This window comes from Vombatus ursinus, unplaced genomic scaffold, assembly GCF_900497805.2.
Source record: "Vombatus ursinus unplaced genomic scaffold, bare-nosed wombat genome assembly UNPS02014962.1, whole genome shotgun sequence".
Taxonomy (NCBI): Eukaryota; Metazoa; Chordata; class Mammalia; order Diprotodontia; family Vombatidae; genus Vombatus; species Vombatus ursinus.
Genome location: NW_020954740.1, coordinates 434,440 through 455,412, shown reverse-complemented (window position 1 = coordinate 455,412; position 20,973 = coordinate 434,440). Strand labels below are relative to the sequence as shown.

General features: G+C 37.5%; 1 protein-coding gene across 1 annotated transcript; it reads right to left on the bottom strand.

Moving 5' to 3' along the window:
* Window positions 1-260: 260 nt before the first annotated feature.
* Window positions 261-17,659, bottom strand: EIF2S3 (eukaryotic translation initiation factor 2 subunit gamma). The gene is made up of 12 exons (XM_027845452.1): window positions 17,552-17,659; window positions 16,760-16,823; window positions 14,133-14,260; window positions 13,915-14,036; window positions 12,402-12,496; window positions 10,987-11,145; window positions 7,054-7,188; window positions 6,055-6,149; window positions 5,504-5,648; window positions 4,070-4,239; window positions 3,025-3,197; window positions 261-714 (listed from the first exon to the last, which is right to left on the bottom strand). Exons 1-12 carry the CDS (start codon window positions 17,618-17,620, stop codon window positions 651-653), a joined length of 1,419 nt encoding a protein of 472 aa, XP_027701253.1. The 5' UTR covers window positions 17,621-17,659; the 3' UTR covers window positions 261-650.
* Window positions 17,660-20,973: the final 3,314 nt, after the last annotated feature.

Genomic DNA, 20,973 nt, shown 5'->3' with positions numbered 1-20,973 from the left:
TTCTAGTTCATATATAGAATATACTTAAATACATTCTTGACTAGAAGGGAAGTTTCTGTTATTTATAACAGAGCTCCTATTTATTTAAAAATGAGAACTTTGCTTTAAAGCTAATTTAGCTCCAAAATATCTATTCCATATACAGTGTGAGAACAAAAACAACAAAAATCATAGGGTGAAGTAGAATCTGGTCTTCAAAAAAAGTTTTATTTCTTTAAGTATTTTACTGTTGAAACAATTTTTGAGGCCTGGGGCTATTCAAAGGAACAATGAAAAAATAAGAAAAATTTTATTTCAAACAGGTTTTGTTAAATGTACTACAGTGAAGATGTCTTGACTGTTGTAAACATTTCTTTAATTTCAAACCTGCACTGATGTATAAATTAGACATGTGGTATGAGAATGATTAATTTCTGCTAAAATGTGGAACAAATCCACCATTATGCCAATTTTTACATTTATTGCAGACACTGAGTAGTATTTTAATACCAGAGGTTAAATTTTCATCACAAGAAATGAGAAAACTATCCAGCGTTCACTAAATGTAACGAGCTGTGAAATTAATTCCCCATTATTGCTCTGAAAATATACCCCTAGATTTAAGTGGAATCTCTTTCCTCAGCCAAAGTTAGGCATTCAGTGATAGTTCTTTAGTCATCATCTACCGTTGGCTTGATTGTCACTCCTCTTCTTATCTGACCCCAGCCAATTAAACTGCAAAATGAAAATAGAGCATTAAATAAGTAATGATGAATCCCTTTCTATAAAATAATCAATATAAACAGCAGGCCACCCAAGTATCCATGCACATCATAACTCATTTCTATAAATGAACAACTTCCGCAAACAGTATTTGGGCCCAAAGATAATTTGGTAGGACAAAAATAATTTCCTGAATATTTAACCCTATGTCCACAATGAGTTACTAATGGGTAAAGTGGTGCTAGGTTGTAATAACAGCCGTAATTTTTATATAGCCCTTTAAAATTTGCTAAGTGCTTGATATATCAATCAACCAGGCACTATGTTAAGCACTGTGATTATAAAAAAGAAAAACAAAACAAGCAAAAACACAAAAAACCTAAGTTTATGTCCTCAAGAAGTTTAAATGTTAATGAGACAGGCAGTAGTTATTTTTATAGGTACACACAAGATACAAAGTAGACAGAAGATAGTCTTAGAGAGACTTAGTTCCCCATCCGTCAAATGAGCTAGAGAAAGAAATGGCCAATCTCTCCAGTACCTTTGCCAAGAAAACTCCATACGGAACCACAAAGAGCTGGACACAACCGAAAAAACAACTAAACACACATACAGATTGGGGACCTTGAATTACCTACAAGACACCTTGCTACTTCAGGTTTTGACGGCGAAAACCTAGCTTATCTTTCCTCCAAAATCCACTTTTCCTGATTTTTATCATGTCTGTAAGTATATAGTTAAATAGCTTCCCACATTTAAAAATGTAATGTTTGACTTGTTCCTACTGCCCCAGATTACCAAGTCTTATTATAGCATTCATCTCCATCTTTCTATTTTTACTGCCACCACCAGGCACATTTATTACTACCTACACTAAACAATGAAATAAGTCTTCTGAGAGGTTTTCTTGCCTCCAAATCATTCTTAAAACTGCTCCCACATTTATCTTTCTTATGCATTGATCTGTTTAGCATTCCCAGGTTAACAACCTTCAGTGTTTCTTATTGCACAAGGCAAGTTCAAACTCCTGTTTGGCATTCAAAGCCATCTGAGATCCAGTGCTGCCCTATCTTTCTAGTCCTACCTCATACTACACTGTTCCATGTGCTCTACTCTGATCAAAATGCGACCAGAGTCACTGCCCCTCTACATTCAATTGCTAAAACAATGTAAAACAAGGGGGCTGGACTAATCTTTTTTTAGAGGTCTCTTCTGGCTCTAAATCTCTTATCACTTTATGTATGTCCTGTACTTTCTTGCCTTTTGTGTTTTCACTCAGGCTGTTCCTATGCCTGAAACACAACTCCTCAGCCAATCATTTCCTTTTACAGAAATTCAGAATCTTTCAAAGCAAAATATTACCTCCTTCTGGAAACTTTCTTTGATCCTAACTAAATTCTCTTCAGACCTCTATGTGTTCCTGAAAAAAATCACTTAATCTTTCTTTGCCTCAGTTAATTTCATCTGTTAAACAAATGGGTTGGCCTCAAAGGTCCCATTTGACCCCAAATCTAAAATCTTACCGATCTCTTTTCATATATTATTTGTTTATACGCAGTATCTTCCCAATAGATTACAAAGTATCATGAGGGCAAGGACTGTATTAGCTAAGTCTTGTATCTCACCCAGAACCTAAAAGTTCTATACACACAAAAGACGCTTATTACTGAACTGAATTAGGCTTTTGAAGGAGAGTCACTCCATATAAGATAGCACGACAAAATGAGTCACAATTCAGGGGAATGCAGAAGACTGGCAATGATGACCTAGGCCAGAGTGGGGACAAGGTTTGGAAATGGACTACATAAAGGAAGTAGAAATAAAGATGACTCTAAGGGTAAGGGAGAGGGCAAAAGTAATTAAGGGTAGGACCACCCCCCACTCCCCCAGGGTCACTGAGACTTCTCTCTCTTTTTTTCAATGGGGAGAAAAGAACAGAAGGAAGGCCAGACAAGCAGGGCAGCTCTGGAAGTTACAGGCTGGTCTTACATGTTTAAAAAGGGAAAAACAAAAAAAAACAAAAAACATAAGAGACCTGTAAGTTTCATAAACAATCTTTTTTTTCTGACCTACTATATAAATGCAAATACCCACTCTATTCGATGTTTGTGAAATTCAGAATAAAAATGAAACCAGAAATTAAAAAAAAAAAAGATGACTTCAGATCTTGAAGATGCATGGCTAAAAAATTATGGTATTCCAGACAAAAAGTTAGGAAACTAGTTTGGGAAAGATCTGGGTAGAGATGATAGAAGTGGTAGGGAAAGAAAGGACAAGTTCCACCAAGAATTAACCCATGTACCCATCCTCAGAGGGACTTACCGCCAATGTTTCTCAACTCTTCGACTAAGCGCAATTTTTTCTCCTATTTCTGTGCACACAGGATTAGTAAGAACAATCTTGCCTAAATCAGCCTTTACTGCACTGACTCTTCCTCCAGTAGACAAGGAGCCTATATTCACCATGAGCACTTCATTCTTAGACAATTTTTGCACCTAGAGTAAGGAGAGAATCAAAGAGGGGCAGGGAACTAAGAAAATGCCTCTTGAAGTATGTTAGTAGTTATTATTACAGACCAATTCCAGTTACAACGAATTTTGAGGAATCACCTAATTGTTTTATTGTCCTGGAGCTTTCAAAGTTATTGCTTGAAATAAATCACATAAAGTGCTTGAAATCAAGCCGTGGAAAGTTTTGTGGCATATTTTTCATTATATTAGGATCTAATCTGTAGACCTTCAAAACTACCAAATAAGTTGGCCAGTGTGACCTGACTCTTTCATTAAAAGATAAAATTCAGTCTTATGCCAAAAATTTCTTCCAAACTAGAAGAGGTTTCACAGCAGGTTAAGAGCAACAAATCTGGCACCTGAAGAAGACACTTAATAAAACATTGTTAAACAATTTGTTTTATTAACAGTCTCCAGTTTAATAACTTACTAAAAGAATGCCAAAATATCTAACAAAATCGATGATTTAAAAGGGCAATGCTCCTTAACATTGCCTCCAGATTTAGGTTTCCCACAAATTCATTTTTCTGCACTAATACAGGCAAACAAAACTGTTTATAGATATATGTAACTTAAGTACAATGTGTAGGGGGTAGTGGAAGACACTTGTAAGTTGTATGGTTAGTTTTGCCACTAAAAATATAAACATATGCCTCAAATTTTTGTTTCTTTTCCTGATCCTTGTCACTTATTAGGCTGACAGCACTAAAATGGCTTCTCTGGTAAACTTTCACAAAAAACTCATATATGTTTTGCATATATATATATATATACACACACACACACATATATATATATAGACACACACTCACACACACACACACACACACACACACAAATAGTTTTGCAATACTTACCTTTGCTGCTTTTTTGTCTCCTTCAGTACGCACACCTAAAAGTCGTCTAAGCAGGAAATAGGAAATTTCCAACTCTGTGAAGATTTCAGGCAGCGCTCCAACTGCACCAAGAACCTGTCCCACCATTCTGTCAGCTCGGCACAAAGTTGGATCAATTTTTGTTCCAACACCTAAGGTAAAAAGAATTATTTTTAATGTTTACCTCTTAAGTCTTAAAACAATCACAATATATTATACATTGTAACAAACTGCAAAATTCAATGTATCACAACCTGCATTTCTATAATGGCTTTCTTCAAAAAGGTTAAGTGTTTTTAGAAAGTGGCACATATCCTAATTCTATAGATAAAAAAAGTTAAAATATTTTGCAAAAATTTTATAAATTAAATCAAAAGAAGAGTTGGGAAAAAGATCCAAATTTGACTAGTTTTAAGCAGGAAAAAAATTCACAACAGTAAAATAAATTATTTGGAAAATCACTTCAGTCTGATAAGTATTAATTAGCAAAGTTTGATATCAGTCACAATTGTCCTATACCTTCAGGAGATATCTCATTCCTGTTCATTTAAAAAAAAAAGGCAACAAAAAGAGATAGTTTGCAATGTGCCTTTGTATATATCCAACTTGATGGAACTGGAGAAAAATAGTCATCTATGCATTATCTGTGATTACAAGGAAAATAGAGGTGAGATCCACAGCTGAAAATCCCACATTAGCCAAAAGAGCCCCTTTCTCCCTCACTAAATTAAAGAACTATCACCAAAAACAACTTAAAAACAAAATAACCCCAAACAATGTTGGCAATGACTAAATTTGTTTAGGTTCAATTTCATGGGTCCTGTTGCCCCTATAAAGACAGTGGAGTTGCACTTATTGACCTTTAAGGACTCATCCAGGTCTAAATTAGGCTCATCATTACTTTTGCATTCTTCCACCAGTATCAGTGGTACCATAGCAGTCAAAAGGTAAAAGCCCAGATAAACTAGAAATGCTATTAACAATCCTTGAACAAATCAGACAATATCATATATTTTCTTCTACCAATCCTCAAACTCCCATACTAGTTCAAATACAATATGACATGAACTAGGTGGCACATTTAGGCACTTGGCATATATAATCTACATATGCTGATTTTAAAAAAAGGAAAAATGAATGTAGTTAAATGCATACCACACAGCTCAATCTACTGTTCCAAATCCAAAATTTACTACCCAGAGATTAACAGGAAAATGTATACCAAGAATTTTTTCAAATTAAAAAAAAAAGATCAAGTGAATTAACTGTTTATAACCACTTAAGAGCCAAAAAGTACTTCTATAATTTGAAGAATCAAGATTTTACAATTTAAATGTTCTTTCTTTCACAAAAGATATTCTATTTATGCTTTTACAAGAAATCCAATAATTTCCAAATAGAAAATAAAATCCTTACCAATAAGGCCTCCAGGAGCAGCATACTGAAGATCATTATGTTCTGCAAAAAGTGATACGATTTTGGAAAAGATTGGCTTACACATGAGTTTCCCTTCACTATCTTTAGAGACAATGCCAGGCCTGACCTCCAACTCCTGACCCACCTAGAAATAAGTAAATAAGTTCATGAGAAGCATGTAGTAGAATCAAGACCTTCACTATTTCAAAGAGTTTGCTATACCTTAGGATTTTTTAAAAATTGACAAGAGTTGGAAATAAAAATTATTTTTAAAATCACAATCAATAACAAAGTATTAATGAAGCACAAACACTGACTTAGATATTGTGGGATCACAAAAGCATAATATATATTCCCTATCCAAATTGAGCTTACAATTTAGACAGAGAAGACAAGGTAATTAGTAAACAAAGATCATATATGTAACAGCTTATGATATTAAGATACCAAGTTCATTTTTCATATTTATAACTTTTTCCTCTTTCTTTTGGGCAGATCAGAGAAAAAGAGTAGGACAGTTTTAATGAATTGGATTTTTTCTTAAAGATTACCTTTAACACTCCTTTGAGAATACTACCACCGGCCACACCACCCTTAAGGTCATCAACTTCACAACCAGGCTTATTGACGTCAAAAGACCGAATAACTAAAAAAGGACATAAAAGTCACTAAGAATCAATTTTGCTATTTCAAGATTTTCCACAAATATTAGATTAACTTTTTCAAAATTATAGAGACCTGGCATTTTGTTACACAGCATCAGATATATGTTTCATAGCTGTTAAATAATAGAATCAAATAGGTGTTGTGAATTTCAGATTACATATTGGGAATAAAAAATTTAAAACCATGGGAAAAGTGATATGAAAGCCTTTCCTCTTTTCTTTTTTATGCCTTTCCTTTCTTAATGTTTGTTTAGAAATTCTAAAACATTACTCCTATGTTAGATACACTCCCATAATACTGTCCAGACATTTTTGTGAATATGGTCATAGTAATACTTGATAATAAATTCTAAATGCTTTCTGTCTCCTTTTTTATGCCATTCCACCCTGCTTTGAGGAATTCAACTCTAGCAGTTTTGAAATTGGATTTTATAACTCCATTCTTTAAAAGCTTAAATTGCCTTGTACATCCTAATTTATTTATCTTCACAAGATGCATTCAAAACAGTTATATTCCTATTTTTGTCTATAACAGCTATCACCACTGAAATCCTATTTGGATTCTTGATCACAGTGTGGTGACCATTTGTTTCCAAAGGTAAATAATTAGCAAAGGATAATTAGTCTAACTCAAATGGAAATACTTCAAAAGTATGATCTTGAAGATTGAGATTATATTTCTGGCAATATATCTGGCCTCATTAGAGAATTGGCTCAAGTGATAAGTCTGAGAAGACCACGGCAACTAACATATAGAGAGGGCTGCAATTTTATTACTGGAGAATATTCACATACACAGCATAGATCCCTGGAATTTAAGTATGGTGAGATAAAGGTAGAAAAGAGGTATCAAATGAAATGCAGAGGATCAATTTATAAACTTACCAATAAGTCTGGGTTCTGAAGTAAAGTCTCGTGGGGGTACTGGAATTTTCTTTACTATGTATTCACAAACAACTTCAATATTATACTTGAGCTGAGCAGAAATTGGAATAATAGGAGCTCCCTCTGCAACTGTACCTGTTCAACCAAAAATTGAGAGCTTCAAAATTTAGTTTTACAGAAACCACACTATTAGATACTTGTTTCACATGATATCTAAGAGCACTAAAAAGATAATTCAGCAGGCTTATACAAATTTTGGCTGAACATGGGTATAATTTTGCTTAGAAAAGTTACAAATTTCAATTACAAAATTACAAAAATATTTAATATTTCTACAAAGTAGATAAAATGCCGACCATGACTGGTTGAGTCCTAATCCATGTAATTAATTCTGCAATAAATGTTAAAACAAAATTATAGACTCTTTACTAATCAAAAGATTGCCTCCATGTATGTGTTTGATCTGTAATATATGTTTGTCAAACAAGTCTTTCAGGAACTATGCCTGGATGAAAGAAGGTAATTTTATAGAAATGACACATTTGATTTTTTTATGAACCAACTGGACTTAAAGCAAGTAATTCATTCCAGTTTTCTCTGAAGGTAAACAAACTATGGGAAAACTAAAATGTTTAAGATTGCTGTATTAAAAGTTTTTCCCCCTTCTATAAACTGAGAATTAAATCAAGATTAGAATCACAGGATCATAGATTTAAATTTAGAAAGGAATTTAGAAAACCCCAATTTTAAAGATCAGTAAACTTAAGTTTGGGGCAGGTAGGTAGCAGAGTGGATAGAGCACAGAGGTTGGAATTGGGACTACTCATCTTCCTGGTGTCAGACACTTACTAGCTGTGTGACCCTGGGCAAGTCACTTAACCCTGTTTGCCTCAGTTTCCTCATCTATAAAATGAGCTGGAGAAGGAAATGGCAAACCACTCCAGTACCTTTGCAAAGAAAACCCCAAATGGGGTCATAAAGAATCGGTCATAACTAAAAAACGTCTGGAGGGAAAGCAGTGAATTCCTTGAGCTCTCTCCCCAAACCCCTCCAAATACCTATAAAAAAATAGCTCTAAACAAATTCTAAAGCAGCAGACCCCACAAAAACACAGAGTAAAACAAATTTCCAGCCAAAGACAGCCTGGATGGCTGATCAGAAAGGTATATTGCACCAGGCAGGGAGAGGAGCACAGTGCAGTGTGGCGTGGGCGCGCAGGCCACAGAGACCCTGGAGCAGGCCTCAGAGGACTGAATCATGGGCAGCTGTGGCGGTTTCCAGACTTCTCAACCCATGAATGCCAAAGCCAAATTAGAAGGTCAGTGGGAAAAGTCTGTGACTGCAGTGAGAGAAGAAGCCAGATCTCATCCACCCTGAGGGCAGCGGCTGCCTTCTGAGCTTCCCGCCCACAGACTGAGGGGGAATCCAGTGGCTGATCAGAGGGGGATTTCAGGGTTCTCTTTGCCAGTAGTGAGGCAGGATTCTCTTGCTTTGCCCATGCTTGGATCTGGGTCACAGTTCTGAGGGGCGGTCCTGGGGTGAGGAGGAGCACTGGCATGGTGGAGCTTGTTGTGGCTGTGGAAAGAAAACACCTCGACCCTTATCATAGCACCTTGGAAGAACTGAAAATTTTCAGGTCCCTAAAAGTATCTCTGAAACAGTTGTACAAACCCCCAAAGCTTGGGACAGTACATCACCCACACTGGAAGCAGACTTTTACCTCAACAAAGAGTTTAAAACTCAAGTAATTGTTTGGGATCCTGAGCAAGCAGCGCAAAAAGAGTCAGACTATATTATCTTACTTTGGTGACAAAGAAGATCAAAACATATAACCAGAAGAAGAAAACAAAGTCAAAGCTCCTACATCCAAAACTTCCAACAAAAATATGAATCAGTCCCAGGCCTTGGAAGAGCTCAAAAGGGATTTTGAGAAGCAAGTAAGAGAAGTAGAGGAAAAACTGGGAAGAGAAATGAGAGTGATGCAAGAAAATCATGAAAAGCAAGTTGTCAGCTTGCTAAAGGAGACCCAAAAAAATACTGAAGAAAATGACACCTTAAAAAATAGCTTAACCCAAATGGCAAAAGAGGTCCAAAAAGCCAATGAAGAAAAGAATGCCCTAAAGAGCAAAATTGGCCAAATGGAAAAGGAAGTCCAAAAGCTTACTGAAGAAAATACTTCCTTAAAAATTAGAATAGAGCAATTGGAAGCTAGTGACTTTATGAGAAATCAAGACACTGTAAAACAAATCCAGAAGAATGAAAAATTAGAAAACAATGTGAAATATCTCATTGGAAAAACAACTGACCTGGAAAATAGATCCAGGAGAGAGAATTTAAAAATTATTGGACTATCTGAAAGCCATGATCAAAAAAAGAGCCTAGACATCATCTTTCAAGAAATTATCAAGGAAAACTGCCCTGATATTTTAGAACCAGAGGGCAAAATAGAAATGGAAAGAATCCAGCAATCTCCTCCTAAAAGAGATCCCCAAAGGAAAATTCCTAGGAATATTGTAGCCAAATTCCAGAGTTCCCAGGTCAAGGAGAAGATATTGCAAGCAGCCAGAAAGAAACAATTCAAGTATTGTGGAAACACAATCAGGATAACACAAGATTTAGCTGCTTCTACATTAAGGGACCGTAGGGCATGGAATATAATATTCCAGAGGGCAAAGGAGATAGGATTACAACCAAGAATCACCTACCCAGCAAAACTGAGTATAATTCTTCAGGGGAAAAAATGGTCATTCAGTGAAATAGAGGACTTTCAAGCATTCTTGATGAAAAGACCAGAGCTAAATAGAAAATTCGACTTTCCAATACAAGACTCAAGTGGAACATGAAGAGGTAAACAGGAAAGAGAAATCATAAGAGACTTATTATGGTTGAACTGTTTACATACTTGCATGGAAAGATTATATTTGTAACTCATGAGACCTTTGTCAGTATTAGGGTAGTTGGAGGGGAAAAAATTATATGTACGTATATATATAGATATAGATATAGATAGAGGGCACAGGGTGAGTTGAAAATGAAGGGGTCATATCTGGAGAATAAAATTAAGGGGTGAGAGAGGATTATACTAGGGAGAAGGAGAAAGGGAGAGGTAGAACGGGGTAAATTATCTCACAAAAAAAACAGAAAACAAAAGGCTCTTACAGTAGAGGGGAAATAAGGGAAGGTGAGAGGGAATGAGTGAATCTTATTCTCATAGAATTTGACTTAAGGAGGGAATAACATACACACTCAATTGGGTACGGAAATCTGTCTTACCCTACAGGAAAATGGAGGGGGAAGGGGACAAGTGAGTAGGGGGATGATAGAGAGGAGGGCAGACTGGGAAAGGGGGTAATCGGAAGCAAATACTTCTGAGGAGGGACAGGGTCAAAAGAAAGAATAGAATGGGGGGGGGGGATAGGATTAAGGGAAATAGAGTTAGTTTTTCACAGCATGTCTACTATGGAAGTGTTTTGTATAACTGCACATATATAACCTAAAAAAAAAAATAAAGAGAAAATAAAAAATAAAAAAAAAAAACACCTGAAAACAAGCTGAAACCCAGTGATCTTAGGTGACTTCAGAAAGTCACACAGTTCTAAGATTCAAGCCCATGATGTCTTCAAACTCCAAATTCAGTTTTTTCCACTGCACCGTGCTCTCTAACACATTAGTCTGACCCTCTTTCCATGAGCATTGGATACTTAGTACTTTAGCATAGTAAATTAAAAAAATATACTTGGTGTCAGTGCTTAAAAGTCAGATGACAAAAGGGTTAGATACAAAAATGAGGGTTGGGACTTATTACTTTGTTCAGGTTTAGCTACCTTTACAAAAAAATTAATATTCTGTAGGATATACATACATATTAACATGAGAACTTTTAGTATACAGTACTACTATACTGATATTGACTTACTAATTGTAACTACTTACCTTGTACAAATGCAAGGATCTGTTCATATTGTTCCTTAGCCTGACTTTCTTTCACCAAATCAATCTTATTCTGTAGAATCAGAATGTGTTTCAATTTCATGATTTCTATGGCAGCTAGGTGCTCAGAAGTCTGAGGCTGAGGACAAGACTCATTACCAGCTACATAAAGAAGGAGAATAAAAAGATTGGTAGTAATATACATGTTGGTAAGCATTTATACTATACAAACTCAAGACCCAATTTAAAGATTATTAAAAGTCCATAGTCATTTTTCTATTTTGCTGTCAGTGAGGTAAAACAAAACAAAACCCACTTCACTCAAAATATCCTAGGCAGTCCTCGGAGAAGATTATTCTAGATAAAGTATGTAAGTACTCCTCTGATCTTTCCAAGAAAGCTTTAAATACTTTCATTCCTTCTACATATAAATGACAAGCCGCCCCCCTATTTATTTAACATTTTGTGCTGAAGTCTGCCAAAAGGCAAAAATCACTTGAGAAATCACTCAGTTGCTTGAGCAGAGTCATGTTTTTCCTTTTGAGTAAAATTCTCTAAACTCTAGAACTATTGCTAAGTGAAGGTGATATTTCTGATCTGTCATGCAGTTTTTCTCCTCCTTACCACTCCAATCTTTCTCGGTTGTGATAATCAGTTGCCTTAAACTATCCACAATCTTTGCTTGATTTCCTTTATGACGAAAAGCCACAGAATTTCTCTGTGGATAAGTGATAGTGCCTACCAAGATACTCCAACAGTGGCTTCTTTGGCATGACCATAACAAACTCATATTTTTAGCACTACATACAGACAACTTGCAATGAAGGAAAAAAAGTCAGTGTTTATATTAGAAATTCCAATAACTTATATGAGATGTTTCAAAGTAACTTTTCCTAGAAATACTTCTGTAAACTTAAAGTCAACTTAGAAGTTTAAACTAAATTCTTTTCTTAACAAGTTATTGTTCCTGTCCTATTATTTTAAGGACACAACTCAGACGTCACCTCCTATAGGCCTTTTCTACTCCCTCTCCTTCCCCCCATTTATTAATATTCTCCTACTTTATGCTCCTGCTTTATTCTGTACGTACGTATTTGTGTCCATACTGTTTCCCTGCAGTAGAATATAATATCCTTGAGGGCAAGAACGAATTTTGTTTTTTTCTTTGTATTCCCAGCATCTGGTACAGTGACTGGTACATATTAGAAACTCAATGTTTCCTGAATTCAATTGGTACAGTATATTACACTTCAATAAGAACTGTCACTATCTGTGATAACAAGAGATGTACAGACATGATCACTCTCCTTGATATCAAACTTCAGCAAGAAGTCAGAGAAATATCTCTAATAGTCTAAGTTTATCTTAATATTCTATAATGGAGTTGTCGTACATTTAATGTCTTATGCTCTACTTACCTATTAACAGTAGAGCTGCATCCATGACTGCAGCACCATTCAGCATGGTAGCCATCAAAATATCGTGGCCAGGACAATCCACAAAAGAGACATGTCTAGTAATTGGGGGAAAGAATGAGTATCAAAGACAACTAGTTTAGACTTAGAACATGCAACATGTAATAAGTCACAATTTTACAAAGGTCAAATCACTTGTGAAATAACTTATAACAAAACAGATTTTGAAAAACTCCCAAACACAAACAGAACAAAAGAAAGGAACACTTTCTATAAAGCATGGGATAGATACTATTCTACTGTTAAGCTATGTATCTCTATTTAAAAAAAAAACACACAACAAACCAGACATTTTTAATAGAATTATCAAGCATTCGACAGCATTTCAAGCACTAAAAAATCTGTCTTTAAGTGTCATAAGTACTCAATATGTTTGAATAATAATGAATAACCATTCATAATTACTAGTTTTACAAAACACTTCCTTCACAATCTTGGTGAAGAAGGCACTATAAGTGTTACCCTGATCTTACGAATGAGGAAACTAAAGGTTAGGAAGATTAAATAATTTGCCCAAAGTCTCACAACTAGTAACCAGTAGGGTGAAGGCTGGAACTCTGGTTATTACTCTAAGACCAGGGCTTTTCTTTCCCAATGTGCCACTTTAATTCTTTAGATATGACATACTGAAAACAAATAGCATAACAAAACAGGTTTCCTGATCTGTAGAATGATGAGGGTTAACATAGATGATCTGATCTCTAATCTTCTTTTCCAACTGTGATCTATTCTGCCCCTTAATTTTACAATGTTTCTGCAAGTATAATTCTCTATTAACAATTAAAAACAAACATATATACACACACAAAAAAAATCCCACAATCAGGCTCTCACAAGTGGCTACTCACAAAACAAATCTCTACAGAACACCTCTTATGCTACTAAATAAGCAAGCAAGGTGAACAACCACCTAAAAAGCTTTTAATGCCTAATATAAAGATGAAACATTGTAAAGTAGGTTATTGCCTAATTTCCTTTTGAGACACTCAAAAATTAAGTAGGCCCAAACCTATTTTTAAGCTCCACCAGCATTTCTTATAAAAAAACTGAAAAATGTAAAACCTTTCAGAAGATAGAGACAAGAAAAAACTTATGAAAAGAGGAGATTAAAAACCCCTTTTTACTTTCTTTGAAGCTAATTTTTATTAACAGCAACTTTAAAATTAATGGGGGGAAGGGAGGGAGAAGAGTGGGATAGAGAGTCAATAAGACATTAAGCCAACACTTTTAAAATTACCTCTAACACCCACGTATTATATAACTACTCTGAACTGCTATTGTCCAGAGCAAGTTTTACAAGTTTCTGTGCTTCCAGCATTTTCAGGAACATAGTTTTTTATCTCCATCAATATATGATTTTATGTGGCTGTTATATACCACTGTCAAACATGTCAGCTTTTCAAAATGACATAAAAGACAATAAAGCATGAAATGTAAAGAAAAAAAGATTGATCACCTGACTAATTTGAAGTTTCCTTTAGTTCCTGGAATGTCTGTAGGAAACTCATCAGGTGTGCTGCTTCCACAAGATCTGTAACATTCTGGCCGAGAACAACTTGGGTCATCAAGTTTGTAAATCTAAAATTTCAGTGAAAAAGGTCTCAAAAGTTAGACATTTACACATCTTGAAAATTTAAGGTAATTTTTTTCTTTGCTCAACATTAATCAACTAACCTTAGCATTAGCATAACCCAACTTGATGGTAATATTTCTTTCCAGCTCATTTTTGAATCGGACAGTGTGAACTCCAGAAATAGCTTTTACTACTGTTGACTTTCCATGTGCTACATGGCCAATTGTACCTACAATCAAAAACAAAAGATTAAAAGAGACCCAGTTAACTAAAAGGTTTTTTTTTTTAAATAAATTGTCATTGGAGATTGGTCAAGTGTAAAGTGTTACTATTTGTCCTACTGGTAGGATGGTCAAAATTTTATGCCAAAAGTTTGGTTTTAGAATAATACAATATATCAGTAAACTGTGGTCCCAGTGAGTTGATCAACTACTGAAAATTATCTGCCTCCTCCCCATTAAAAAACAATATGTAAAAGATATACCTTTCATGAGATTTGCCACAGAAATGACTAAGTATATTTAAAATTATAATGTCCTTAAGCACATTTGGAAATTTTTACAGCTCTCTTTGTAAATTAGCATTCATAGTACTTGATGAGTTTAGACAAATTACTTAATGTCTCTCAGTTTTAATTTTCCTTATCTGTAAAATGAGGGGACTGGACTAGATGATCTCTAAGATTTATTTCAGCACTAAATCTGACATCATGAACCATATTCCTTTCAAACAATATTAGTGAACACCACTTAATAATAAATAACACTAGTACATTCAACACACTTTCAGAAAGTAACAACAGGACTGTGAAGATATGTAAAAAGCCCCAACAAAAATGAAAGCTTGTAAATACACTGTACTCTACAAGGTGACTCTTTACTTATAGTTTTGATGACATTTCAGAGAACTACTAGCTGGGCATGTTAGTTATTACTTTTTTAAAGAATTTATATTGAAGACCTACTAACGTGTAACTTTTCCTATTCAACCTAATTCAAAATTGCCACAGACAATTTTACAAGTGAGAACACTGAACTCCAGAGAGAAGAGAATTGCTAGAAGACACAAAGTTAGTCAATTACAAATCTAAGATGAGAACCCAGCTTTCTCAACTCTAAGTTAAGTGTTTTTCACATTATGCAGTCTCTCCTGTTACTTTGGAATAGAAAAGGCTTGATAGGAGGGAAGGGAAGAAAGATGATTCTGTAGACCAAATATATAATGCTCAGTTGAAATCAAACTACAGACCAAGAAAGCCATTGTCAGAGAATCCTTTCTCAGTCTCATAAACAATGAGATAGACATCAAAGCTTGAACTTCATCTCTGATAACATGCTGACTATGTATGTACGTATATACACGAAGGAACCTTTCACTAAATTTGAGTAAAAAGCTGTATAGTTTAAGAGCACTGTTCTCCTCTAATGCTGAAGTATATTTATCCCATGTGAAAAGGCTTGTTAACTACAACACTTAGAACAACAGAGAAGACTCTAAGGAACTACTAGATAGCATGCTTGACTTGGTGCAAATCCTTTATTCTTTGCAACTTTTTTTTTTAATTAAAAAAAGGATACCATCTGTAATACTGCCTCTCAAGGGGTTGTCACGCAGATGAAATGAGACACATAAAGCACCTTACAAACTTCAAATCACCATGTAAATATCAACTATTATTATTCTCTCTATATATGGATACTGGAAGCATCAAATTTTCACTCAGTAAATATACTATTTAGTATTGAATAATAAGATAGCCATCTAATTTAGTAGGTTTCACAGCTTACATTTATTTACTGCTTATGCTTACCTTATTTCACTTGTTCCCTTTTCCACCTTCATGAATTACATGGTCTAGCTAAACTGTTCTTCCTGTTGCTTACTAATGACATTCTATCTCCCACTTCTGCCTGGGATGTACTTCTTACCCTGCCTCTTATCCCTAGTTTTCTTTAGAGTTCAGCTCTAGTGATACTCCTTACACATGGCTTTTTCTGATTCTCCTACCTGCTACTTTATTTCCCTCAAAATTGCCTTCATTTTATATAGACTTATGTGTGTACATGTTGACTTCCTGATGTAAGTTTTTTGAGAGCAGGGACAATTTCAATTTTGTCTTTGTATCTCTGGAACCTAGCACAGTGCCTTGTATGTAGCAGAAACTTAAATGCTTGCTGGTTGCCTGATTAATACCCACAATAATACTGTGATGAAGTGGTAAAGCAACTGTTAAACCTTCTTTCTTTAAATTCCCTCTGGAGTCAGCACAGCACTGATGTAAAATACAACAGAGTATTGTTAACTTTTGTTGGGTTAGCCTTGTCTTTTCAACTACAAGTTCCCTGTGTCCAGAAATTCGCTTCAACGTTCACTAACATTCCAGTCTATACTAACTCTGTTAGAAGTATCGGAAGGAAGTTTTAGACAGGATATTATTCCTGGAGAATTTATAGTATAGTAGGAAGATAGACAATTGCACATACCGTACAATACAAAATAAATATTAAAAAGATTTTTCAAAAAGTTATGTTGTTAAATTTCTTTGCACCCATCACAGGCACAGGATTTAGTGCTCTATAATTACCTGTCAAATAAGTGTTCCATTTGACTGATGAGGAAACATCAGTTTTAGAGCACTTAAGTGACTTGTTAGCATACATCTTAGTCAGGGATAGACTCGAGATCTCCTGACTCCACTAGCACTCTTTTAGCAATGACTTAATCTTACCTATATTGATTGTGGCTTGTCTGCTGATAACTTCATGTGAAAGCGGAGTCAACTTGGTAACATCCTGTGAGGAAGCACTTTACAATTTAATCAATTTGTAAAATGCCACTTAACAAAAGTGAACTGTCAATCCCCACCCTCTTCCTTCTGACTTCTTTCCAACCGCATCTGAAATCTCAGCTTCTGCAGGAAGCTTTTCCTGATCCCCTCAATTCTAGAGGCTGATCTCTGGATGATTTCCGATCTGTCCGGTCTATGCTGTCTGTCCCCAGCTGCCTGCACGCGGTCCCCAGCCCCGCTCGGACCCCAAGCCCCCGAGCCCCCGAGCTCAGGCTGCTTCTCCCCTTCTCTGCCTCCCCAGCGCTTACACCGGCCCGGCACCTTCACAAACATTCACCGATTGTCACCTTCCATCGCTCCCAAACGCTCCCGACCCGGCTCCGGACACAGCCACGAACCCAGACCGCTGGCGGCAAAGTTCCCAGAGCCCTTCCCGGGCCCCGCACGCCCCCGAGCCCCCCGCCGGCCCCCGCACGCTCCCCGCCCTCGGCAGCCGGTCGCCTCGGAAAGGCCCCCCAAGCCCTCCGTGCCCGGCCCGACTCTCCGCCGCCCTGGCGCAGGCGCAGGCCGGACACCCGGCCCCCAGGCTGCCCCTGTCCGAGCGAGCGCCGCCTTGCCCCCAACTCCGCCGCCCTGCACCCCGGCCCCGCCCGCCTCCACACGAACACACACTCTTCGGGTCTCCCCCACATCCAGAACTGTGCGAGCGCTCGGGTGAGGGAGCGGACTCACCAAGGTAGTCAGGTCCTGGCGAGACAGATGAGGTTGCCCCAGAGTCACTCCCGGCTCGTCGCCCGCCATGTTGCTCAAAAAGGAAGTAGGTTGTCCCAGGGGCCGCCTGACTCCGCGCAAGACCCTCTTGATATACAAGAGCTGGCAAGCCCTCAAGACTAGACGAAGAGAAAGCCGTCGCCGTTCAAGGTGTCTCTGGCTTCGAATCCAGCACTTGTGGGCTGCTTACCAAGAAGAGCATGGTGAATATCAAACTCTGGCAGCCCGGGGCCCTCAGAGGCACTTGAGCAGGCAAATCCTTGGGCAGCCCTAGCAAAAGCCCCAGAGAGGCGGAAGGTGTTGCAAGTGGACGCGCGTGTCTGCAAGGAGCGAAAGCAATTTCCGCTTCCGGCGTAGGTTGCCGGATCCGGTTCCCGAGCCGTGGAATTTTAGTAGAGAAGGGCGGCGACGCGACATAAAGGAAGGCACTGCTCGCCCCATTCACGCCTCTTCACTTCGCCTAGACTCCCTCATTTCCATACTTTTATTTGCGGGGTTGGGGAAAGGAGCAGCCTTCATTCTCGAGAAGTCCAGCGGCCTCGCTGGTCCTACCGGTCCCCACCCACCCCCTCTCAGGCACCGGCCCGGAGAAGGGCTGGGCCGCGCCCCTGGCCGCTGGCTCCCGCCCGCACCCTGCGCTGCTTCCCCGGCTATGAAGCTGTGCGAGCTGGAGGACCGGCTCTGACCTGGCAGAGGAAAAGCCCCCAGCCCAACACTGTTAATGAGAAAGGCAAAACCCAGACTTACCTTAGGTCAAAACTAGCACGGATAAAATTCCCCAGATCTTCTTAAGGAAAGATAAAGAAACGGCAATACCGAAAATGTATTCCTGTTAGCCAGCTTGGTCGGTTCTTATCAGGTCCATTTACCGCTAGAATAGTGGACCGCACCTCGGAAGCGAAGGGTAGGGAGGAGACAACCACCTCTGATAGACTAATGTGTGTATTTTACTGAACAGTGTGTTGTACTCTTCAAGTTCATTCAATAAGTATTGAGCCTATTCAATATATTGAAATAGGCAATAATAAATTGAGGGGACAGTGATAGGAGGTGAGTTTAAAAGTACTTTCTTTTATGAACCCAAACTCTAATACAGTGTTCTTCACCTTGTATATACTGGGTTACTAACCTTTTTCTTCAGAGTACTGATAAAAGTACTGACGGAAGTGCAAATCTTTAGACACAGTTCCCTGCCCTCATGCAGTTTATGGAACATTAAAGGAAATATGTATAAGAAAATAACAGAAAATAGAACCTAATCCACTTGGTGGATTGTGGAAGGACTACGAAGAAGCTGATTTTTGAGCTGGGTTTTGAAGAGTAAGTAGAATTCCTTTAGGCACAGACTGGTTGAAGAATAAGAGAAAAGTTATAGCAGGCCAATGGGATTTTGTGAAGAAAAGCAAGGTGGGAAGGCATATAATACTGGGAAGCAGTCAGTCAATTATGTGACAAGGCAAATAGGCTGGTTTGACTGACTGTAAAGAAAAGTGGGGAAAAGAGTGAGAGGAGATTTTGTCTTAAATCATGTTTTACCCCATGTATTGTGTGCCACTCTTTGTTTTCCTGGTTCACTGAAGATTTTAACAATTATTATTAAAAAGCAGATGTAATTAAAACTCTCTTGTGTGATCCAAAAATTGCACCAGTAGAGTAAGATTTTTAAAACTTTCACTTTTTACTTCAATTGTGGTACTCCAGATTCATCAGAATCACTTTTCTGTATCTCAACCCTGTGACCCATCCCCTCCTCCTTGATAGTCTGTTCTTTCCTTGGCTTCCTTAACTCTATTCTCTCCTCTTTCTTCTACCTGTCTAACCATTTCTCGATCTCCTTTGTGGATCATCCTTCATGGACTGCTGGCTAGGCCTGATTCCTCACTAGGACTTTGTTTTGGCTCTCTTTTCTCTCTATGCTGCTTTTTTGGTGATGTTATTAACCCCAATGGGATAATTTGTAATCCCTATGCAACTCAAATCTATATATCTAGCCCTCATTTCTCAGCTGCCCTCTAGAGTTGCATAACCAACTGCCTATTGGGCATCTCTGTCTGAATATCCTGTAGGCATATTAAACACATTATGTCCAAAACTAAATTTACCCTGTCTCCTACTTCTTTATTTCTGTTAAAGCCTCCACCATTCTTCCAATCATCTAAATTCACAACCTTTGGAGTCATAATTTGACATTTTTCTTTCTTCTTCAAACCCCATTTCCAAACAATTGCCAAATCTTATTGGAGTCTATCTCCACAACATCTGCATTTGTTCCCTTTTCTCCAGTTGCCTTGTTTAGGCCTGTATCGCCTCTTACTAGGACTATAAATGGAAAAAAAAAGGCATTTAGTAAACACTTAATATGGGAAGCTAGGTGGCTCAATGGATAGAGTGAAGGGCCTGAAGTCAGGTCTCTGACACTTACTAGCTGTGTGACCCTGGACAAGCACTTAACCCTGTTTGCCCCAATTTTGTCATCTGTAAAATGAGCTGCAGAAGGAAATGGAAGACTACTTCAGAATCTTTGCCAAGAAAATCCCAAATGGGGTCACAGAGTCAGACGTGACTGAAAAGGACTGAACAACAACAAAATTCAATAATCTCCCATGGCTTCCTGTCACCTCAGGGATCAAATATAAAGTCCTTTGTTTGGTGTTCAAAGCTTTTACTTTCCCAATCTTCTTAACACCTAACTCCCCATGGTGTACTCAGTGATCCAGTAACACCAACAACCTTGCCGTTGCTCAAACAAGACACCTTACCTTCTGATTCTATGCATTTTTACCAGCTGCCCCCATTCTTGGAATATTCATCTGTTGCCTAGTCTAATGGTTCCCTTTATCATCCAACTATTGTCTCACCTTCTATCACCTTCTGTATCTTTCCTTATCCTCCTTAGTATTAGTGCCTTCCCTCTATTGATTATCTTCAATTAACCCTGTATATATTGTTTACATGTTATCTTCCCCATTAGACTGTGAATTCCTTGAAAGCAGGGAACATTATTTTCATCTGTTTCTGTTTGGTTTTGTTTTTTGCTTTTTTTTTTTTTAATCCCCAGAGTTTAGCAAAGTACCTGACACAAGGGAGGCAATTAATAAATGCTTGTTGACTGACTAATAATGTCCAATCAGGACAAGATATTGACTGAGTGTCAGTAAAGAACACTCCTCCCCCACACGTGATAATGCCAGAAAGGTTTTTCTGAGGGATCACAAAAGTCCTGAAGTACAAAGAACCATGAAAGCTGGAAAACTCTAGAAAGGGTCTGAGAACAAAGAAGAACAGGTAAACTCCTCCTGACAGGGGAAAAAAAGAGTCAACTGAGTTACGTCTAGGTTAGAGAGAGGAATCATTAAGAGTAATGATCAATTAATCAACAAGCA

What these genes read in the sequence shown, in the direction of transcription:
- EIF2S3 (XM_027845452.1), bottom strand. Translation starts at nt 17,620, where the DNA reads ATGGCGGGCGACGAGCCGGGAGTGACTCTGGGGCAACCTCATCTGTCT. An exon ending in GCCAGGACCTGACTACCTTG is followed by an intron (nt 16,824 to 17,551) that starts GTGAGTCCGCTC and finishes GCTTCCTCACAG; the next exon opens with GATGTTACCAAGTTGACTCC. An exon ending in GAGACAAAAAAGCAGCAAAG is followed by an intron (nt 3,198 to 4,069) that starts GTAAGTATTGCA and finishes TCCTTACTCTAG; the next exon opens with GTGCAAAAATTGTCTAAGAA.